The following is a 22,056-nucleotide window of genomic DNA, read 5'->3' as shown; positions in this document are numbered from 1 at the left end:
AGCCCGCGTGCTGGGGAGCTCTCTTTTTCCAGAGGCACGGCCCGGTTCCTAAGCGCCAGAGCGTGAGAGAGGGAAGAGGAATCGCTCCTCTGGGCTCGCGGGGCTTCTCACGAGACCCAGATTCTTGCTGAACTGCACCCGGGTTGTTTGAGCACCCCCCGCCCAAGCCGTCGGGACCCCCGCCGGCCATCGCAGGCTCGACCTTAGCAGCTTGCGCTGGGACTCCGAATGCTTCAGCAGAAAAGGGAGAAAAATCCAAACCAGCCACCCCTGGGCAAACCGCCTGCGGGCAGAGCTGCCGTCACGGCCAAACGTCTGCACGCGGATCGCGCTCGGGGGCAGATCTTTCTAAGAACCACGTCTGTGGGGTTGGAACCACACGAAAAGACGGGAGAACACGTGCAGTGAAGCAGCGCCATTCAGCGGGGGGGGGGGGGGAAAGGACACCCGGAACAGAACTGCATCCAAATAAACCCATGGAAAGGGGGAAAAGAAAGAAGGAAAAGAGGGGAAAGGGAGGAAAGTGGGGAAAGGAATTGCCACCCGACAGCTTCCACCACCAGCCCCTAATCTTATTTATTTATATTTATTTTATTTTTTATTTTTATATATATATATATATATATATATATTTTTTTTTTTTTTTGCCTTTTATCCTGGTCTTTTCCCCTGTTTGCCCAACCTTGGAGGTTTCCGTCTACCTGGGCCTTTCAAGTCAGCATCTGATCAGGGTCCGGGCGGGTTTTCTCCTCCAGCTGACTCCGGAGCTCTTCCTTCTCCCTCTGAAAAGCCTCGAGGTCCCTGCAGACCTGCCCGGGGACCAGGCTCTGAGGGTCATGGAGAAAATGGGGGGACAAAGAGGCACCCTCGGGGCCTCAGACAAAATTTAGGAAGACACAGATGCAAATCCCTTGCCTGATTACCGGTGGCTTTACGTGGCTGGGTTTTGGTAGCGGGGGGCCGTAGGAGAGCCCCCGCAGGAGCAGGGGTCTGGGGGGAGCTGCTGCCCGCGGGGGTCCCAGGTTGTGCTCCTGGGGGATGGACAAATCAAAAAAAAATCCAAGTTTTGGATCCCATGGAGCCGCGTGGGAGCAGTTCTTGAAGACACCCCCCCCCCCCCCAGGCTCAGTTCGGGAAGGATTTATCTCAACCCCTGAGCCTTTTGTGTCCTATTTTCTCCCCGTTTTCCCCACCACGCTGCTCAGGACTTCCAGAGGAGACACCAAAGCAGAACGGCCACAGAAGGGGCTCTTTTTGCCAAAACTGTTCTTATTTTACACATTTATGCCCCGTGCTCACCTCCGCAGTCCTTCCACCGAGCTGCTTCAGATCCCTGCTCGTCCGTTCTCGGAGCGGCCGAACCACAGCCAGGGCAAGCACCCCAGTGCCCGGAGCCCCCCCCAGGGCACACAGCGCACCCCAAAACCACCCCTCGCCCCCCAGCTGCGGCCGTCCCATCACCCGGAGCCACCATGGCCGCGTCCTCCGGCTCCCTGCCCCTCCGACGGCCGCAGCGCGTCCCCCATCAGCACGCTGCTGAGGATCTGCAGCCCGGAGGGAGCCGCATCGGGCGAGGAACGAAGGCGCGGGGAGCACTCGGGTCCCCAAATCTGCGCAGACTTCGGGTTCCGGTCCCAGGAGAAGATCCTCTGCCCGTAAGGTCGTAAGGCCTCGAGGAAGGCTTCAGCCTCCAGAGGATCCCTCTGCTGTAGTTCCGAGGCAGAAGGCGGGTTGGAAGCAGGGGCACTCAGAAAAAAAAACACAACAAAACACCTGGCCAACTTTACACGTGTTCAAATTACACCCGTGTGAACGCAGCACGGTGACCAGGAAAGGCTGGGACGAGAGATGCCGAAGGAGACCCACCACCGAGGGCAACAATCCACTGATAGTGGGGGAAAAAAAGAGGGGAAATCGTCTAAACGGCAGCTCGACCCTCGATCGCTGCAGCCACGGAGCAATTCCCACAGGAACGCCGCAGCTGGAAGGTATCCCAAGCAGGAATAAAGACCGCAAGGAGCCTTCTCGCTGTCCCAGCGCGAGCTCGAGGGGTTTCTGAGCCCCACAAAGAGCTCCTCACGGCAGCTCTCAGACGTCCCTGACCGTACCATGATGCTGGGGGCGGCTTCTGAAGCCTCACCCGTGCCGTGGTGGCGAATGCCATCCCCGAGAGCGGCCTCGGCGCACAAGCAGAGGTGTTTTTGGAAGGGTGGTGGAGGAGCAGCACCAGGGACCGGCCCCGAGGATCGGCCACGGGGCCGCAGCACGGCTGGGAGCCGCTGCCTTGGAAGGGGAGAGGAGAGAGCGCAGGGGACAACTTTAAATTCATATTTGATACAAACACCAGGCGGCTTCGCTGCTCGCGGGGCTGTGGTCTCCCCTGGACAGACTCCATCGCAGCAGCACGATAAAGCTCTGCCTTCCCAGAGCGCCCCAGCAGCTCGTTAGGAAACGAGGGCGATCGGAGGAAGCAGCACACGGGTGGCAGCGGATCAGGAGCTCGCCTGGTCTTTGGCTTTGCTTTTTTTCGCCTTTCAGACGCAGCAAATAGCAGTTCTGGCACGGCGTTATAAACAGCGAGAACCGTCTGCAGAGGACACGCACAAACGATTTGCTCCGAGAGCAAGCTGGTGAAGCCTCGCTTCCTTTTGGACCAGCGTCCACAGCACACTGAAAGGATCCTGGCCCCGTCAGCACAGTCTGCAGCTTACATGTAAACTACCGATGGCTTTTTAATCACAACCAGATGCAGTTTTACGGAACACAGCTACAGAGGGCTGCCGCACGCTGAGGAGCTCAACAGAGAAAGCCATTTCGGGTGAGTTTTGGCCATTGGCACCGTTTCTTTGCAGCTGCTTCTAGTTTCCAGCCACTTGGTTTGAAAACATGACTTTCCCAGCTAGCAAAGGGAAAGTCTGCCGGATTTTGGGAGCCCGACGTCCCCTTCGTCACCGCTCTGCCCCTGCTTAACGATTTCCCTCCGTCACCAAGAGGTGCGAGGTCCCTGTGCTGGACACAGACCCTGCTCCGTGCCATTGCTGCCTCTGCCGTTTGGGTCATCCTTCGCCGCACGACCTCACGCCACTGCGTGATTCCGATGATGGAGGCGCTACAGAATTACCTGCGAGCCCCGGGCACAGGCTGCCGAGCAGCTCGGTGTATTCCCACAGCAAAGGCACCGGCCGGTAGCCAGAGAGAGCAGCCCGCTGGGCTCGCAGCCTTTTCCCAGGGCCTGGAGGAAAGATCGGGGGAGCCCTCAGCAGGGTTTTTGGGCGGCGTTCCTCGCTGGCAGCACTCAGCGGGTTTGGTTCCGGCGGCTTCGCTCGCACGGCCTCCGGCTGCGGAACCCAGCACCTCTTTTGCACAAATAAAAGAGCAAAAGAACAGGAGGCAAGGCAGTAAAGCAGGGCGGACTGTCAGGGATCAGAGTGGGTTCGCCCACGCCAGAAGTGCCGTGCAGCCGTGCCGCGCGGAGCGGCAGCTTTTGCAAGGGCAGAGGCATTTGTGCTGCCCCCCCTGCCTATTTCTGGCTCTGCCTTGCGAGGTTTTTGTGAGGCAGGATCAAATAAAAATCCTCGGTTTCACAGCCCCTGCGGCAGGAGCACGTTTACCTCTTCGCTTTCAAAGCGCCGCAGGGTAAAAATCTCCGAGCAGAACGAAGGAATTGTCCTGCCAGCCGCGGGAATCGCCGTCGTACCGGGACAGCAAACCTCAGCGCTGGTGCAGAGCTCTGCGGGGAAGGACGGACGGACGGATGGACGGACGGACGCTGCGTGCTGTGCTGAGGCTGCCCCAACCGAGACCTTTTGCTATGAAAATAGAAATAATGGCCGGAGGCGATCGAACACGGACATCTAGCGGCCACAGGCAGCAAGGAGAGCACCTGAACCGGCGGCGCTCCGACTCCCTGGTAGCTCTCAGCGGTCCTGGGAGGGTTTCGTGGACATCACGCTGCCTCGGGAGCTAAATCCCCGGCTGCAGATCCCGTCCCAGCATGGCAGGAGCTGCAGGCAGGCTTGCCCTGGGGGTCCGGCTCCCCCGATACCTGCCTGAGGTCGGGAGCTGCCTCTGGTAACGGGGCACGAAGCTCTTCATCGTGGCATCCGCGTGGCCTCGGCGAAGAGCAAGAACAGAGCCCGGGTCGCTCGGTCCCATCAGGGAGGCTGAATCGAGCCCCTCGGTGGCGTTTTGCTCCCCTCGAAGAAGCAAGGCCACCGGCTGAGCTCCACGGCACGGGGCGCAGCGCGATGGCTGGCGCTCAGCCGCAAACCCGGCGGCTCCAGTTAAACCCGGCGGCTCCAGTTAAACCCGGCGGCTCCAGTTAAACCCAGTGCCGGGCTGCCGTAGAGGAAACCGAGCGCCGGGGCGCGGATGAAAACCTGTCTGCAGCTCAGGAGGTTTCAGCTCTTTGTTTCCTGCACTTGCTGGGCCCCAAACCGCCGGCGCTTTGTCACCCTGGGTCCCTATAGCACGGGGAAAAAAGGATCCCAAGTGTCGGAGAGCCTGACGCCGATCGGGAATACAAAAAGACTTTTGTGTGCCACTGCTGCTCCAAACGTTTTCTTCCGCCAGCTGTAAGGATGGAGACGAGGGGGCAAATTCACTGATGAGCGAGCTGTTGAAATGTCACCCCGAAACCTGCCGCAAGCTCGGAGGAATTGGAACATAAAGGCACATCCCCTGCCCTGCCCTGTCGGCCGGCAGAGCGACACGCTGCAGAGAAAACGGCAGGAGGCAGGAAGGGGAGCTGGCAGCCCCGAAATGAGGCTTTTCCCAATCCTCTCCCACGCAGCGTTCGAAGAGAAAGGCACCGGGGAAGGCGGCTTTGAGGCGAGTTTCACACACGCTGTCCTTTTTGTCCAGTTAATGCCAGAAAACCGGCACCCAAATTGGATTTCACGTCTCACGGAGCCCAAACGTGAGCTCAGCGAGCGCCTGGGTCAGTTACGCAGAGGGTCCTCTGCCACCTCTGCGAGCACCCTGCTCGTCTTTCATCTCTAAACGCAGAATTTTCTGTTTAAAACGAAGCAACTGTTAGGAGTGAACCTTTGACCGCAGCAGACCTGATCTCGCCTGGGGTCCAACAGCCTCGGTCCCACAAATGTTTTCCCCAAAAGGGTTTGGGGGCAGTTTCCCCTCACCCAGCACAACACAGAAACGCACGGATCGGGGATTGGGCTGCACACAGACCTCACCGTAAACAGAATTTCTATTTCCCTCCCAGGAGCAGCAAAGCGGAGAGCAGGAGGCGTTCCTCACCTCTCACCTACCCGCGCTGCTTCCCGTCCAGCGAGCTCGGACGCCTTCCTCCCATCTTCTGCGTCGGTGCTCGGCCTTTTCCGCCTCGCTCTCCTCCAGACCATACAAATATTGAAATATTCCTCGTGCCCTGCCCGCTTGGTGCCCTCCCGGCCACGCGAGGCATCGCTCAACAAAACCCCCAGGGTGTTCAGGAGCGACGTGGGACACAGCCAGGGGATTTTGCTGACTTATTTCTAAATTTGAGGGCGTATCGTGGAAACGAAGCTACTTGCTGCTCCTCGCTGCACCTCCTCTCACTTCCCCAACCAAGCTGAACTTAATCTTTCATTCCTGCTGCTATGCGGCGAGCAGTTTTTGACACCCTTCGCGCCCCACGGGACGTGTAGAAACAGGAAACGCCGAGCAGAAATGTTCAGCGCTTGCATCAGTCCTCGGGCTGGTCAAAAAGCCAAGGAACTTCCAAGAGAAGGAAATCATCGGGGGTGCTTTAGAGAAAGCTGCACGGCCGGGTGGAAAAAGGCTTCAGAATCACAAGGCAGCGCTGCACGAGCAGCAGGCTCCTACAACACGGCGGGAGGAACCTGATGCAGCCCTCGGCCGCACCAAAATTTAACGGTGCACGTTTGCGGACTCACGTTTGCAAAACCGTCTTGCTAAAACTTGCGCTTTTGGCAAGTCCAAGGATCGGGAATCGTTCCGGTGCTCTGTCACCCTCACCATGAAAAAGTTTCGCCTCCTATTTAAGCGGAACCTCTTTTGTCCCGGCTTGCACCCACCGCCCCTCGTCCTGTCACTGGGTGTCACCGAGAAGAGCCCGGCTCCGTCCTCCTGACACCCACCCTGTACGTATTTATAAACGTTAATAAGGTCACCCCTCGGTCTCCTCTTCCCCAAGCTGAAGAGCCCCAGCTCCCCTCAGCCTCTCCTCGTAAGGGAGATCCTCCGCTCCCTTCATCACCCTCGTGGCTCTGCGCTGGGCTCTCTCAAGCAGTTCCCTGTCCTTGAGCTGAGGGGCCCAGAGCTGGATGCGATATTCCAGAAGTGGTCTCAGCAGGGCCGAGCAGAGGGGGAGGAGAACCTCTCTCGCCCTACTAACCACCCCCCCGGTGCCCTCGGCCTTCCTGGCCACCAGGAACGATTGTGTCCTGCCACAATTCCCTTCCCCGGGTGCAGGAAGAGGCCGGGCAGCCGCGTGACGTCCCGTCCAGCTTCTGTGCAACGAACCTGTCAAATTCTGACCTGTCGCATTCGTGGGAAGCTCGATTCTTGGGTTCTGCTCCCGGATCTGGCACGGGAGCACCGTGTTTCCTAGGGCACAGAAGTCATCTGCTTCTTCCGGCTCAGCTTCTTCGTCTGTCAGCGTGCGAGCGCTGCTTCTTCGCTGGACACCACGCAAGGTCAAAGCATTTTTTATTGCCACTGCTCTGAAAGCAACAGCAGAAAGCTTCGGCAGGTCGGGACTGAAAGCCCCCAAGGCAAAACCGTACCGCGGTGCACACAAAATAACGGAAGACCGGGGCAGGAGGGAGCCACAGCCCCGCGTTTCTCATGAACTGAGGTTCGAGTCAGGGTTACAGCGAAGACAATTAAGCCGAGAGGCTTCCAGCAAACTACGGGGGGAAACGGAAAGCCTGAGAGCTCGGAGCTGGTCCAGACGAGACCTGGACGTCCTCGCGTCACGCTGCCGCCTGCACGCTGCCACAAAGCCCGCGCCTGCTCCGTCAGCGACTTGCTGCTGCTACTTAGGGAAGAACGCGAGCAGGTGAAGGAGTAAACGCGAGCAGGAGAGCTGGAATGCGTTCGTTTAATGCCGTGCACCCGTTTAACGCCCCAGCGACCACCCGCGACACAGCCCGCACGACACCAGCGCCTCGTGCAGCCCCCGGCGCCGCCGCTCGCACCCGGACACCGCCGTGGCGCGTGGTCCACGCCAAACCAAAGGAATCATCACACGAAAATCTGTGCTCCGCGCGGTTTGGCTCTTCCCCGGGGGACAAGAAGCCCGCGTTAGCTTCGTGCCCCTCCCGAGTACGGCAACCAGACGTGGAGTCCTCGAACCGGGACGTCACGCAGCAGGCGCCGCGGTCGCCGCCGCCCGGCTCCCAAAAACCCGGCCAGGGGCTCGGTCCTACAGGACGGAATGTTTCTCGAAGGGAACGGTCAGCTCCGCCGCCGCGGCCTCGTCCAGGAACCAGTGCAGCTGCCCCGTGTGCGGCTGGACGCGAGCGGCGGGGAGGGGGTTCTCCTCGGCGCCTTCCAGAATGCGCTGCCCGAAGAAACGAGAGCGTTTCAGCAAAGGCTGGGCAGCGAAAGGGAGCCGCAAACCAACGCCGCCAGCCTCAAAGCTCTCCCTGCACCTAAAAGCACCGCCGTTTCCCCAAAGTACACCTTGATCGCTTCTCCCCCCACCCCAGGAAAGGCGGCTGAAAAGTCTGCAGCGAGGGTCAGCAAAGCCCTGACAGCTCGGCCTTTCGTTGAGACTTGTGCCCCGGGTACCTTCAGGACGGCGGCTTTGCCTTCCCCCGTGGCAACGAACACCACGGCGCGCGCCGCGTTCAGCACCGGGAGGGTCAACGTGATCCGCTCCGGCGGCGGCTTGGGAGAATCGGTAATAGCAGCAACGATTTTCTCCTCCTCCTGTCAGAGGACAACAACAAAAAAGGCATTAAAAAAGCGGAAAAGAATCGGAACAAAGCACGGGGGCAGGAGGGGGAGCTGCCTGGCTCCAGCCACACCAAAACCAAACGGGGAGAGACGGCTGCTGAGGGCGAGCAAAGACCCACCACGAGTTATTTATTCCTTTTTACCTCCGCTCCCAAGAGCGGAAGAAATTTAAAAGGGCACTGAGGACTAATCAGGTTCGGGAGGTGTTTTTTGTTTTTTCTTTTTACCCTCCCAACATTTTTTTTAATTATTATTTTTTTAATTTCGCATTTGATTTCTTTAAACGCAATATCCCAGTGCCGGGAGCCGTCTCACACGCAGCAGTCACTCGCTAGGCACCGGGGCAGCAGCACCCACATCACGCCCGCCAAGAGTTCGACCCCACGCAGGGAGAAAACGGTCCCGGAGCCGGCTCCTCGCGAGCTCACCTTCAGCAGGGGGTGGTCGGGGAAAAGGGAGCAGGTGTGGCCGTCCGGCCCCACTCCCAGGATGAGCAAGTCGAAGACGGGCACGCCGTCCCCCTGAAAGGCCTGCAAGAAAGGCGGCGTTACGGGGCTGGAAGAACGAGAACGGGCTGGCAGGCAGAGCTCAGAGGGTTGTGCTCGGCGGCGCGGGGTCTCGTTGGGGGGCCTGGAGCTGGCGGTGCCCCCCAGGGGGCCGCCCGGGGTCCTGTGCTGTTCGATTTATTTATCCATCACGAGCTGGGCGACGGATGGAGCGCTGAGGACGCGAAGCTGGGAGTTGGGGCTGATGCCCCAGGGGCCGTGCCGCGTTCAGAGGGACCTGGACAGGCCGCAGGGCTGGGCCGAGGGGAACCCCATCAAGATCAGCGAGGGCAAGCGCAGGGTCCTGCACCTGGGGAGGAATAACCCCAAGCCACCAGCACAGGCTGGGGGCGTCCCGCTGCAGAGCGGCCCTGCAGTGAGGGACCTGGCAGTCCTGGAGGACGGCAGGCTGAGCACGAGCCGGCCACGTGCCCTCGTGGCCAAAAAGGCCGGCGGATCCTGGGCTGCGTCGGGAAGAGCGCGGCCAGCAGGTCAAAGGAGGCGAGCCTCCACCTCCGCTCGGCCCCGGCGAGGCCACACGTGGAGCGTCGCGCCCAGTTCCGGGCTCCCCAGTACCAGAGGGACACGGAGCTACTGGCGCGGGTCCAGAGGAGGGCTGCGAAGGCGATGAGAGGACTGGAGCACCTCTCGTACGGGGACAGGCTGAGAGAGCTGGGCCTGGTTAGGCTGGAAAAGAGAAGACTGAGGGGAGAGCTCATCGACGCGTACAAACACCTGAGGGGAGGGCGTCGAGGGGACGGAGCCGGTCTCTTGCCAGTTGTGCCCAGCGACAGGACGAGAGGCAACGGGCACAAGCTGAAGCCCAGGAGGTTGCGGCTCAACGTGAGGGGACGCTTCTGTGCTGGGAGGTGACGGAGCACGGGGACAGGCTGCCCAGGGAGGCCGTGGGGTCTCCTCCCCTGGTGATACCCAAACCTACCTGGATCCAGCAAACTGTGCTCGGGGTGATCCTGCCGGCAGGGGCTCGGACCAGGAGATCCCCCGGGATCCCTCCCAACCTCGGCCGTGCTGGGAGCCCCCAAATCCCGCTCCCCGTGTGCGGTCACCTCTCCTCCGGTAACGTCACCCGGGAGACCCCGGTAACCCCTCCCTCAACCCGGTAACCCCCCACCCCAGCTCAGAACCCCCTCCCTCAGCTCGGTAACTCCCACCACCCCCCTGGGAAGCCCCCTTCACCCCGGTAACCCCCCACACAGCCCGGTACCCCACCCCCCACCCCGGTAACCCCCCCCCCCCCCAGTCCCCATAACCCCCACCCCCCCGGTACCTCTCGGAGCTTGGCGGCATAGTCAGCGGCGGCAGCGTGCGGGGACAGCCCGGGGGTGACGGTGAGCACCCGGGGCTTGGGTCCCGGGAGCCGGGGCAGCAGCTGGGCCTGCGGACACGGGCGGGAGGCGCTCAGGGGAGGCCGGGGACCGGCGGCGGCCGCCCGCGGGCCCGGCCCCGCTCACCTCGTAGGCCCCGGAGGTGCTCTCGGGGTGCCCGGGCGGCACCAGGCGCTCGTCACAGAACGCCACCAGCCAGGGCTCGGCGCCGCCGCCGCCGCCGGGCCCGGGGAGGGCGGCGGGTAGCTCCCGGGCCAGGAGCGCCACCAGGCTGCCCCCCGAGAGGCCCAGCGAGAAGCGGCCGCCGCTGCCGGCCGCCCGCTGCGCCACCAACTGCGCCAGGGCCGGGCCCAGCTCCTGCGGGGACGGGAACACCGAGACGCGGCGCGACATGGCGGCGGCGGAAGCGGAGGGCGGCCGGCCGGAAACGGGGAGCCGGCGACCGGAAGAGAAGCGCCGCCGAACGCGGAAGGGCCGAGCCCCGCGCTGCCGCGTTGCCTAGCAACCCGCGGCCTAGGCCCCGCGGCAGGCCTCGGCCGCGGCTCCGAGCCCGCGGCCTCCCCGTCCCGGCCCCGGCGAGCGGCGGCCGCTGCTAGGGCGGTGAATCCGAGAGTCGTTAGGGGTGGGAAAGCCCTCCAGGATCATCTAGTCCTACCGTCACCCTACCACCAATGTCACCCACCGAACCGTGCCCCCAAGCACCACGTCCAACCTTTCCTTGAACACCCCCAGGGATGGTGACTCTACCACCTCTCTGAGCGACCTGTTCCAACGCCTGACCGCTCTTTCTGAGCAGAAATGTCTCCTCATTTCCAACCTGAAACTCCCCTGGTACAACTTGGGACCATTCCCTCTGGTCCTATCACTGGTTACCTGTGAGAAGAGGCTGACTGCAGCTCCCCACACCTTTCAGGGAGTTGTAGACAGCAATAAGGTCTCCTCTGGGCCTCCTCTTCTCCAGACTGAACACCCTCAGTTCCCTCAGCCGCTCCTCACAGGACTTCTGTTCCAGGCCCTTCACCGGCCTCGTAGCCCTTCTCTGGACACGCTCCAGGGTCTCGATGTCCTTCTGGTAGTGAGGGGCCCAAAGCTGAACCCAGCACTCGAGGTGCGGCCTCACCGGAGCTGAGTACAGGGGGACGATCACCTCTCTGCTTCTGGTGGCCGCACTATTCCTGATACAAGCCAGGATGCCGTTGGCCTTCTGGGCCACCTGGGCACAATGCTGGCTCGTGTTTAGGCGAGCATCAATCAGCACCCCCAGATCCTTTTCCTCTGCACAGCTTTTGAGCCACTCTCCTCCTTCCTGACACAGTGAAAACTCGATAACCAAAGTTATTAAGCAGTTATTCTTCATTACGGCACCAGGTGTGTGGGGGATCGCTCCACCTAACACACACACCAAGGGTTACTGCCACATTGCCTATATTAGTGGGATATATACATATTCATCTCACCTCCCCCCCCAACCCCGTAAGTCTCTTGCGTATTCATGAGGTCTCCAAAGAATCATTAACATACATTCCCACCCCTATTCACCTGCGCTCTAGGGTCCTCGAGTGGTCGTCCAGCGTACTCTGGTGGTCTTCTGATGAAGCCCAGAAGTCTTCCTCACTGCTAAACTTCTGACCCTTCCTTTCTTTTTTTACAGACTTCAGCAGTCCAAGTCAGTTCTTGCTGTTTCTATTAACTGTTTGTACGAAGTCTTTTCTTCCCTTATCTTTTAGGGTCATCCCCTCCTCATACTCCCTGCCTCAGTCCTGTCCTTGCGGTTGATACACAACATACTTCCTGTGTATTTGCAGCTAAAACCTGCAAAATCGACGTGCTTTCTCTTGTTCCCTGTCTCATCCCCCCTTTCCCCACCACCATCCTGCTGGGCTCAGGGCTCGCTGGGCCCCCCTGCCCTCCCCAAGGAACACGCACAGCAGCGTTGCCGTTAACATTTCCTTAGAGTTCACGTTAGCACCGTACAGCACCGCCAGGCTCCCTCCTCTCCCCCCAGCCCATCACGACCCCTGTTCCCGGTGCTCATCCCACCCTGCTCTGAGTCCAGAGGCTAGCCTCTAGGCACTAATGTCCTTAACTCCCTGGCCCTAAGGGCTTGGCACAGGTGAATGTGAGATTTCCAGGTGTAGTAACGTAAAACATCACCTAACACAATTAAAGACTGCCCGACCCGCACTGTTAAAAGTTAACTTGGTAAGTCAAGTTCGGAGATGAAGCAAAAAGAAACCCACGCGGGGCACGAGCATCTCCGCTTATCCTCAGGATACGAATAAATATAAACCATAAAACTTCTTCCACCTAAGTGGTTAGTGGTTACAAAAATACTCTCTCTAGGTGTGTAACAGCAGATTAATGGGGTGTCAGTGCTCTCTAAAGGCGCAGGTCACAGGTTAATGTGCTTTAGGCGAGGGCAACACCCCACAAGATGTTTCCCCGATGGTGATTCACTGTAGGAGGATCTCACATTGCATATTAAGCAGGAATCTGCCGCTTCCCACAGGCATCATCCCTCCAGTTAGTCACAGTTTCCTCTGAAAGGCTCAATCCGGACTAGATCATAAAGCGGCTTTTCCAGAACAAATCCTTTCATAAAGGCATTCATCCAGAGGAACGTATTTCCCCAGCTTTAGATCCAGAAAATACAACCGGTCTGACGTTTGGTGGGGGTCAAATCCTTCCCTCTGCAAGCGGGTTTTCTGAATCTTAAAAGTCCCTTCAAAGGAGGAAAAAAAATACTCAAAACACGTTGTATCCAAAAGGCTGTGTAAGCATCAGCGAGGGAAAAACATCACAGATGGCATTTCGTTTTTAGTTCAGTTTTGCTCAAGAATTAGCTATCTGAAGCAACTATACTGATCGTTACCCAGCTCTCACAGAAAGCTTGTGCAATCTTTGCTTCTCCATACACATCAGGTGGCAGAAGAGCTGTCTGGACTCCCAGGAAATTGAAAACACCAAAGAAAGCAGCCAAATCATTATTTGTGTTAACAGCTGTTGGTCGTACTGTGAGGAAGGTTAAGAGCGTGTGGGCACAGGGGTGACCAGATTCAAGCCAGGCAACAGCCCAGGAATGGCAGCAGAGGGTGCACAGAGGAGTTTAGAGGGGTCAAGAGCTTCTGTGCACATTTCTGTGCACATTTCTTCTGCGGCGCTGCACACATGCAAGGCTCCTTCACAGACATTCCCAAGAACCTCACTGCTGGGCAAAACACTCCAGCTTTATTGGCCTGGAACTAGCTCGTTTCTTGTTTAAGGCTCAAATGCAGTTTTTATTAATGGTATTTATGTGCCTGGCGTACTACAAGTGGGGACTTTATTACGCAACCTCTGAAGAAGAGGGACAGCAGCCAACTGACTCCGGTTACAGCACATTGCCTAAGGGCAGCTTTCTCAGCTTTCCCATCACCCCGAGGTGGCAACACCCAGTCCCTTCTGAAATCTGAACCCAGAGAGCAGCAGGCACACAAATCTCCCATACCTGTGGTGTCAACCTGGGGTAAGAGACGCAGAAAGATGGGCCGGGCGTAAGGAGGCAGCACCTTCTGTAGCTCCTGGTACAGAACGTTGGGATTCACCTTAGTTTTAGGATCTGCGATTGCTGCCATTCCAGCTTTTCCCTCCACCCCTGAAATAAGAGAGCACAGTTCGGGTACAGACACCAGGACACGAAGAAGCAGCAAAAGTTAAGCATGAAACTTAACAGACTCGAGGACAGATATTGTCCCCTTGCCTCTTTCCATGCAACACACTGAGGAAAACCCAATTTAACACCAAGTCCACCACCAATGCATCCCTCCATTTTCATAATTTTCATCACATTTCTCTCATATATGCTGTGATAAAAAAATCTGGGGACCAAACTGCCACAGAGGGCACCCTTCTGGCCAATGCTTGCCCAGAACAAATTTCTCTTCCCAAAGGGATTTCACCCCTTCTTCCTCCTACCTTTGTCCAGACTCTTTATTTATACCCACACTGCTCAAGAGTTCCTTTTTAATCCTTTCCCTTTATTTTTTTTCTGTTTGATTTCCCTGTGCTGGAGACCCAAGCTTCACAAACGCGAACTTCCATGAGCAAAGCCAGGAGGAATCCTTCACCACTGGAGCAGCAGCCTCCAAGACACGGGGCTGTCCATCCCATTCCCCTCTCTGTGCCCTCCCCATCCCATTCTCAATTCCTCTTTCCTGCATAACTTAAAGCCTCCACATACAGAGAATGGTCTTTTCACGCTTTGCTTCTGCAAAGTTCACATCAAAATAACCTTCCTTTTCCAAGAAATAAAGATTCTACCCCTGCAGCTCAGCTTATTTCTACTGCTCAGAATAAATGCAACTCTGTCAAACTCCACTGTCAGCCTCCATCACATCTTCTCATTTTCAGGTGCCCAGTTACAATAAAAGTGACCGATTTCTTCCTGTTCTGCAGTGTGACACAGATCTGGTACATTTGCCTGACATTTACCTTTCTCCCAAAAGCTTCAGAGTTCTGATGTGAGATTTTACCTGGTACCTCCACTCCATACACTGCAACGTCCGTCTGGTTGAGGATGTGACTCAACATCCCTTCCACTTCTGTGGTGGAGACGTTCTCTCCTCGCCATCGGAAGGTGTCACCGCTGCGATCTTTGAAGTACATGTAGCCGAGCTCATCCATCACCAGCACATCTCCTAGGAGGGAGAGAAGACACCGAGCCATGTCACGACTCAGTTCAGCAGCACTCGAGCCTGCCTTACCGCCCTCTCATCTCCAGGTCAGATGTTGCATCGCCTTCTTCCCGGGGAAGCACAGAACCAGGTTGGTGTCTTTTCACCACCATGCTCCACACCTCCAAATTACGGGAGAGAAGGAAGCTGCAGCCATAGAAAAAGGGCAGGGAAAAATCTCCCCCTCCTTGAAGCGCAGACATTTCTCCTTAAACCCAGAGCAGCTCAAAGGCTGGCAACTTCAGAACACTAACACATCTGTTCCTCTCAGAAGAGAACCTCAGGTTTAGGTCTCTTCGGACCGTCTTGGCACAACGCTGAGGAACGTTTGCAGTCGGTAGCGGTGAATCCCGTGCTCCCACTGACGGTACCTGTAAGGTATGCCTGGTCCCCCTTCTGCAGCACGTTGTAAGCAATCTTCTTGTGGGTGGCACTCTCGTTGACGTAGCCATCGAACCGGCGCAGGGGATCCTGTTGATTTATCTGCCCCACAAGCAATCCTGGCTCTCCTGCAGACAACAAGATCAAACAGCACAAGATGACACCAGCTTGTGATGTATTCCACAAGGAATTAAGCTCTGTGCGTGCCAGTGAGTGGCTGCTTTGTCTCAAAGATGTTCAGTAAACGAACTGACCCATCTTTGGAGGAAACATCCAGAAGCGAACCCGTATATGACACCAGAAGCCCCTTAAACCTATCAGAGCTTGTTTTTCCTTTTTTAGAACAAAGAGCTGCGATTGATTTGTTCAGGTTAACATTCACCTGGGCGACAGGGGATGCACAGCCCCCTGGAATCACGGATCAGCTCCATCGTGTCCTCGTTCACCTTCACCAAACGAATGGGATAAACATTGGGCAAAATCCGGCTGTTGAAGCCACAGGCACCGACCTTCCAAAAGACAGAGAAAAACAAAAGGCTGGGGAAAACTGCTCGGTTTTGGAATCGCCGCTTTCTGGGAATCTTTCTTTAATCTCCACTGAAGAGGAAACAGGCAAAACCACTCCAAATCGCCCTCACCTTTCCGTCCAGGTTTGCAATGCTGCAGTTGCACTCCGTGGCTCCGTAGAACTCTCCGATCTGCTTGATGCGGAAGCGCTTGGTGAAGTCCTCCCATATGGTGGGTCTCAAACCATTGCCCACTGCCAGCCGCACGCAGTGCTGGGTTTCTGACTCCCGGACCGGCTGATTCAGGAGATACCTGCAGATTTCCCCGATATACTGAATAATCTGAAGCAGCAAACACAAAAACACAGCTTAGGCTTCAGGTGACCCTTACAACACCCTGGAAAAAGCCAACCACAAGGCCACTGGCACCAGTGCACCTCGTGGACCTAGACAAGGCAGGCATTTTAATAAAATCAGTGTTTGCAAGTTTAAGTTTGTTTTTTTTTTCTTTTCTTCCATGATAAAATATACAAAAGTAAATCAGTTACTGCCCTCTGGAAGCTGCACATTAACAGCAGAAAATAGTGGAGAAGGTGTGAATAAAGTTAGCCTTTAACTAAAAACCCTCATGCTTTAATAGGTGCACCCTAGAAAGATGTGGGGAATGAGTGGTCAGCCACAAACGAAGTCTGAGCGGGGATCCAATTACCATCTATAAATACTCCCTGTGGGGGACGGGCAAGATAAACACCAGTAACAAGAAAAAGCTGCTTAAATTAGCGGGTGATGTTGACACAAACACAGGCAGGTATTTACTGGCTACGGATTGCCAAGAGAATTCCTCTGGAGGCTTTCCTAGTGTGGTTAAGTTCAGGAACAGCTTTCCCCCAACAGCAATGGATGCAAACAAATCCTTTTGTGTTTTAGGAGTCCGTCTTGAGAATTTTACAGGAGAAGCAGGTGAGGATGAATGAAAGACTTCAAAAAGTCTCTCAGTCCCACATGCCTAGGTTTAGCAATTTAAAATGTATTTCTCTTCCCAAAGGGACTTCACCTCTCCTTCCTCCTACCTTTGTCCAGACCCTTTTTTTATTCCCACACTGCTCAAGATTTCCTTTTTAATCCTTTCCCTTTATTTTTTTCTGTTTGATTTCCCTGTGCTGGAGACCCAAGCTTCACAAATGCGAACTTCCATGAGCAAAGCCAGGAGGAATCCTTCACCACTGGAGCAGCAGCCTCCAAGACAAGGGGCTGTCCGTCCCATTCCCCTCTCTGTGCCCTCCCCATCCCATTCTCAATTCCTCTTTCCTGCATAACTTAAAGCCTCCCCACCCACAGAGAGTGGCACAGGAGCCTCAATATCTGACAAGGGAGGACAAGCAAAGAGAGGATGCTGAGAACTGGGGGAAATCTGCTGCTGAGTGGCAAGGAAGGGCAGGCAAGGACTGGGGTAAGAAGTAACAGGAATGGAGGACAGGCCAAAAATGGGGAACTATCTGGAGATCAATAATGAAGCAGTGGAATGCAAGCACCGGGGACTCTCAAGCTGAGCACCGAAGACAGCAACTGCTCAGCAAGGCGCCAGTGGAGCCCTCACCGTGCATCTGTACTTGGTGCAGTCATCCCAGAAGCGACTGGCCGAGAACTTCTTCCTGATCACCACCGTCAGGCCGTGGATGAGGCACTGGCCGACTCCCATGATGTTACCTGAAAAACGAGGGTCCCGGAGTCAGCTTCGGCTGTTCTGGGTCGTTAGGAGGATCCCAGGGGACCGACACGACCCCTCTGCCACAGAGGAGGAGGAGGCTTACCTGCAGAGTGGTAGAGCGGGAGGCAGTTGTAGACGATGTCCTCCGGGTGCATTTTGTACGCGTAGTAGCCGAAGGCAGCGATGCGATAATACCTGGAAGAACACGGCACAGGCTAAGGACACGAGACAGGTAAAGATTCAGGGTTTTCTATGGGAAAAGCACGGCGAGAGGGAAGGGCCTCCCCAGGTCCTCACCTGCTGTGCACCACGATGGCAGCCTTGGGCATCCCCGTGGTGCCCGAAGTGTAGATGTAAAAGAGCCGGTCTGGAAGAACGGAGAGAGGCGTCAGCAGGCTGCTCTCAGCTGCCTGAGAAAACCCCTCGAGAAAAGGTGTTTTAGGGTTTTTTCCTAGCAGATGGAGAAAGGCTGTGAAACGGTGACAGCACCGGAGGCGGACACAAAAGTCCCACTGCAGCCCGAGCAGAAGGTCTGAATGTCACCCACCGAGGTAAACGGACAGCAAATTGCCCTGGAACTCAATTAGTGCTCCAGGCCAGACACTAATTCCAAACTAACCCACAGGAAAGGTCTCACCCTGCGTCTGACAGCAGGCAGGAGATCTGAGACTCTGATGACAAATAAATCTAAAGGGGGAAATGCCTCAGGCCTCTTCGCAGCACCGTTCCTCCCACAGAAAACGACGTCCCAAAAGGGAGTCTCATCCTGATCGATCTCGGATGTGCTTCACTCTCTTTAAATATAGACTGGAGGCCAGCTGGCCTCTTCCTTTCCCTCTCCTGAATCACAAAACCACCGACATGCATCCTCTGCACAGGCATATCACCAGGAAAGATTTCCATCGCATGCAAGGCAGCTGTGGGGGAAGGTAACGCGGGCTGTTCTATGCTGCAGACAAAAATAAATTTGGAGCTAACAAATCAGTAGGTTAGCCTTGGCACACAGGTTTCTTCACCCCATACACATACCAGTGGCCATCCTCCTGTAATAGAAGTTGTTTTGGGGAATGCATCAATCCCCTTCCTTCAGGTATTAAACACATTCGGCAGGTGAAGTTTGGAAGTCTTGGGAAATGAGAAACTTAAACCAGAATACCCTGGAACATGGATCTTAGTTTTTGTTCTCTTTTTTCCCCCCCCTTCTTCTACTTGTCAAACTGGGTTGATTTAATCCCTCCGTCTTTACTTGCTTAGTTTTCTTGCTTTGCTGTCACCTAGCCCAGCTCTTACGCACGTCACGCTGAGAAATAAAAAGCACTCATAAAATTACCATCTAAACCTTTGACTGGGATCTGAGCCGGGGGCGATTTGGATGCAGTGCTCAGAAGAGGATCGAGATGTCGGGTCTCCGCTGGAACAACCTCTGGGTTGTAGTCGCCCGAGCAGAATTTTGCCATGTTCTTCCCCAGCATCCCATTCACCTCGGATATTGCTGCAACACAAAGCAAGGCTCTTTCGCAACAAGCACAGCAGTCGAGGCAGTGGCAAAAATAATCTGCGTAACATCCTATTTTGCCCCAAAACACCACTGCCATGGAAGGACCTGAAGAACCAGGGACTCCTCTCCAATATTTACATCATACCTGTCCAGATACCACCTGCATCAATGAAGTTAAAAAAAAGGTGCAAAATTGCCCCTCCACGTGCTCACCACGTCATGATCTGCGGTGATTTCACACAGATGAGCCAGGAAAATAAATCATCGGGTCTAACAACAACCATTGGAACAGAGTTCATTGGGGAAGTGAGGATGCGCTTAAAAGCTGCATCCACCAACAAGCCTGTCCTGCAGCTCTGCTCCTCTTTTAGCCTCAGGTACTAACGGAATGCTTCTGCTTTTTAACACCATTAGGAGGTTTATCATCTTTCCCGAGATGATTTATCATCTTTCTCAAGCCCAAGCAAACAGCTTGTGAGCCGATCACAGTCCACGAGCACCCCGAGGCTCACCTGAAGACAGCTCTCCTCCGAAGATCACGGCTTTCGCACCCGAGGTCGTCACACAGTAAACCAGGGAATCCAAGCGCAAATTGAAGTTGATGAGGGCCGCCTCGATGCCAACCTTCGCCATGCCCAGCCAGAGGCCCACGAACTCGGGGCGGCTCTCCATGAAGATGGCGATGACGTCCCCCAGGCGGAAGCCCTGCTGGTAGAAGTAGTTGGCCACGGCGTTGGAGTACTCGTCCAGCCCCCTGAAGGTCCACTTTTCACCGGTGGCCTCGTAAATCAGGGCCACTTTGTCGGGGTGCCTGCGGACGACGTCCTGGAACATCTTCGGAATGGTGCTTTTGGCCCTTTGATGCCTTCGTAGCTTGTATTTGACTCGTAACAGCACCGAGAGGCCGCTGCAAAGAAAGAAAAAGCATAGCAGGAATTACTACGTCCTCAGACAGTCCGATACCCACACCTGAGATTCACACATCCACGCTCACATACAGGCTGGGATGCTTCCCTCTGCAGGGCCACTTTGTGTTATCTGGACCTCCACCAATTTTGGTGATGGCTTTTGTCTGTCTGCTGTGTAATTTGGTAAGATTCTTCAGTTTATATTAAAATTAATTGATTTTTTTTTAAAGGCTGACGCTTTCGGATCAATATTCCACTCAAATTTCCATGTTATAGGGGAAAAGGACAGGACGCGTGTACCCCATGTGGGGATCCCACTTGAATTCGGCTGCCCTCGGACAGTTTAACCATAAATGCTGAAACTGGGACGTTGAACGGCTGCTGCTCTACAGAGCACGATGGTTATTTTAGCATTACGTGCCTATTTTAGCATTATGGTAACTAACTTCCCATGCCGCAAATCAGGGAAAATCCACACGCTGATACCAATTCCAACAAGCCTGCGGAAAATAGCAGAGGGGCTAAATTACGAGCCCTTCTTTTAAGGATGTCTTCTGGGATAATTAAAAAAAAAAAGGACCTTGCAACCACTGCTTTCACCTAAAAAGGTGATGTTTTACAAAGGAAGCATCCTTCCTGCCGGCACATTCTGTAGCATCTTGGTTATTTTGTACAGTCGTACCCCTCGGGATCTGAAGGTAATTAAATGATGAAGACAACCTGACCATTCAACAGCAACGTGTGAGCTCAGCTTCAAGCAAACGAAGCCCAAAGCTCCCTTTTTAGCCCCAAAATGTGCGGGCATGATGCTTCTAGGAGGAGGCAGAGCTGCCAGCGTGCTGCTCGCACACACGTCTCCCGTGAGTCAGCCTCCGATGCTGTCCGGGCTGGTGGGAACCCAGGCTGTCTAAAAACTGCCCGGGAGAAAGCACAGATTTAAATCAAAATCAGAAAAACCCAGCCCGGGGGGCCTTATAAAGAAAAAATTGCTGCCTCTGTGGGTATGAAGAGTGACCGTGCACAAAGCAGGCTGATCTAACGGGGCTTCCTGTAATTTACATAATTATTCCGAGTCTCTGTGGCTGCCAGTTCAACCTTGACACACTTCTGGCCTGATGGCAAAGCTGCTGTGTGAGCTCCAGCCGCTCCACGGACGCCGTTCCGATGCCCTCGGAGGATGCTGTCTTTGGGGACTTGGTGGCATCTTTGGGGACTTGGCGGCTCCCTCCCTTCGGCTATCGGTTACAATCGAGGCACAGAAATAAATTCACCACCCCGCCGCGACCAGCACCGTCCGACGGAGAACAGCGGGCGCACATAATGGGTCTCGTAGCGGCAATAAAAAGTTGGAAGGATCCCCAGAAACTCGAAAGGTCATTTAATATCAGCCCTCTGAAGCCCCCGCAGCTCTCAGGGCTGTGCCGGGAGCAGCAGCGGGGGCAGCGAAGCCCTGGCGGAGGGGGAAGGGATCCCTTTGGCAGCAAGTTGCTGGCAGTGGCCGTGGGGCTTTCGCGGTGACCTGCCGCCGAGCCGTGCCAAAGGCAGAACAGAGGAGCCTTTTCACGGGTTTGCTGCGCTTCCCAGATACTTCAGGGGCTTTCTTTCGCCCGGTTTTATTCTCGAGCTCTGCCAGGCGATCGGGAGGAAACAGCTCTTCAAAGCGCGGTGACAGCCGCAGCAAAGCCAGGCAGCCCTGGCAGCGGCAGGAGCCCTAAATCCTCCGCGATGGAGGCACAGCCTCGCGGAGGCCTGGAAACCGCGGACCTCCGCGAGACGGCGGTGGCAGCAGGCTCCCCGCGAAGGGACCCGCAGACCTCCAAGCCCCCGGAGACCACTTCACGCCCCGCGTTTCAGCCTCCATCGCCCCGCCAGCGACAGAGCACGGCCTCCATCACCCTGCCAGCCTCCATCACCCCGCCAGCGAGAGAACGGCCTCCATCGCCCCGCCACCGCTCGCGGGGCCAAACCGCGCTGCTCCGGGGCACCTAAGGACAATTTCCCAGCCCTCGCCCGCTCCGTTTAAGGCCTTGCCTCTCCGATCCCTCCTCTTTTTCCTCCTTGAGGGCAGAGAAGGGGGCGAGCAACGCTGCCTCCGCTTAGAGCTGGCGGAGCGGAGGCTCAGCGGCAGCGAAGGAGGCTGGCACCCAGCGCTCGCCCCGCGCTGCGGGATGCGTCCCGCAGGCAGCGGGAGGAGGCCCCGGCAGCACTTACAAGAGGTCCCTCAGCGCCGTCTTGCAGAGGACGCGCAGCAGCCTCCATCCTCCGCTGCCCAGGCAGACGCCCAGCGTGGCGGCGAGGCTCCACGACCAGGGCACCCCGAAGAACCTCATCAGCCCGAGGGAGCCCAGGGAGGCCGTGCAGACCCCCACCGGCTGCATGCTGCGGGGGTGGGCAACGGGGCTCTCAGGAGGCCGGGAAGGGAAGGAGGGAGGCCGGGAGGGAGGCCGAGCCTCTGCCCCCCGCTGCCCCGCGGCGATCCCGGCCTCCGCGAAGCCGGCGGAGTCCCGGGGGGTGCCGCCGGGGGGG

At 56.4% G+C, this 22,056-nt stretch overlaps 2 protein-coding genes across 3 annotated transcripts; both read right to left on the bottom strand.

The window, feature by feature from the left end:
- Positions 1–7,052: 7,052 nt before the first annotated feature.
- Positions 7,053–10,263, bottom strand: PGLS (6-phosphogluconolactonase). Its single transcript, XM_040542506.1, has 5 exons — positions 9,944–10,263; positions 9,760–9,867; positions 8,355–8,456; positions 7,759–7,899; positions 7,053–7,528 (listed from the first exon to the last, which is right to left on the bottom strand). The coding sequence occupies exons 1-5, from the start codon at positions 10,208–10,210 to the stop codon at positions 7,391–7,393; spliced, it is 756 nt and encodes a 251-aa protein (XP_040398440.1). The 5' UTR covers positions 10,211–10,263; the 3' UTR covers positions 7,053–7,390.
- A 1,487-nt stretch (positions 10,264–11,750) lies between these two features.
- Positions 11,751–22,043, bottom strand: SLC27A1 (solute carrier family 27 member 1). Of its 2 annotated transcripts, none has more exons than XM_040542504.1 (12): positions 21,742–22,043; positions 19,135–19,529; positions 18,455–18,616; positions 17,422–17,491; positions 17,228–17,319; positions 17,014–17,123; positions 15,549–15,758; positions 15,293–15,419; positions 14,901–15,038; positions 14,329–14,493; positions 13,305–13,451; positions 11,751–12,539 (listed from the first exon to the last, which is right to left on the bottom strand). In XM_040542504.1, exons 1-12 carry the CDS (start codon positions 21,906–21,908, stop codon positions 12,382–12,384), a joined length of 1,941 nt encoding a protein of 646 aa, XP_040398438.1. In that variant the 5' UTR covers positions 21,909–22,043; the 3' UTR covers positions 11,751–12,381. The 2 variants fall into 2 exon arrangements, with proteins under 2 accessions (XP_040398438.1, XP_040398439.1); XM_040542505.1 differs by lacking the exon at positions 21,742–22,043 and adding an exon at positions 20,131–21,660.
- Positions 22,044–22,056: the final 13 nt, after the last annotated feature.

The sequence above is a fragment of the Cygnus olor genome, chromosome 30, assembly GCF_009769625.2.
Source record: "Cygnus olor isolate bCygOlo1 chromosome 30, bCygOlo1.pri.v2, whole genome shotgun sequence".
Lineage (NCBI taxonomy): Eukaryota > Metazoa > Chordata > Aves > Anseriformes > Anatidae > Cygnus > Cygnus olor.
Note: the sequence above shows the minus strand (reverse complement) of the source record. Positions and strands in the feature narration are given on the sequence as shown.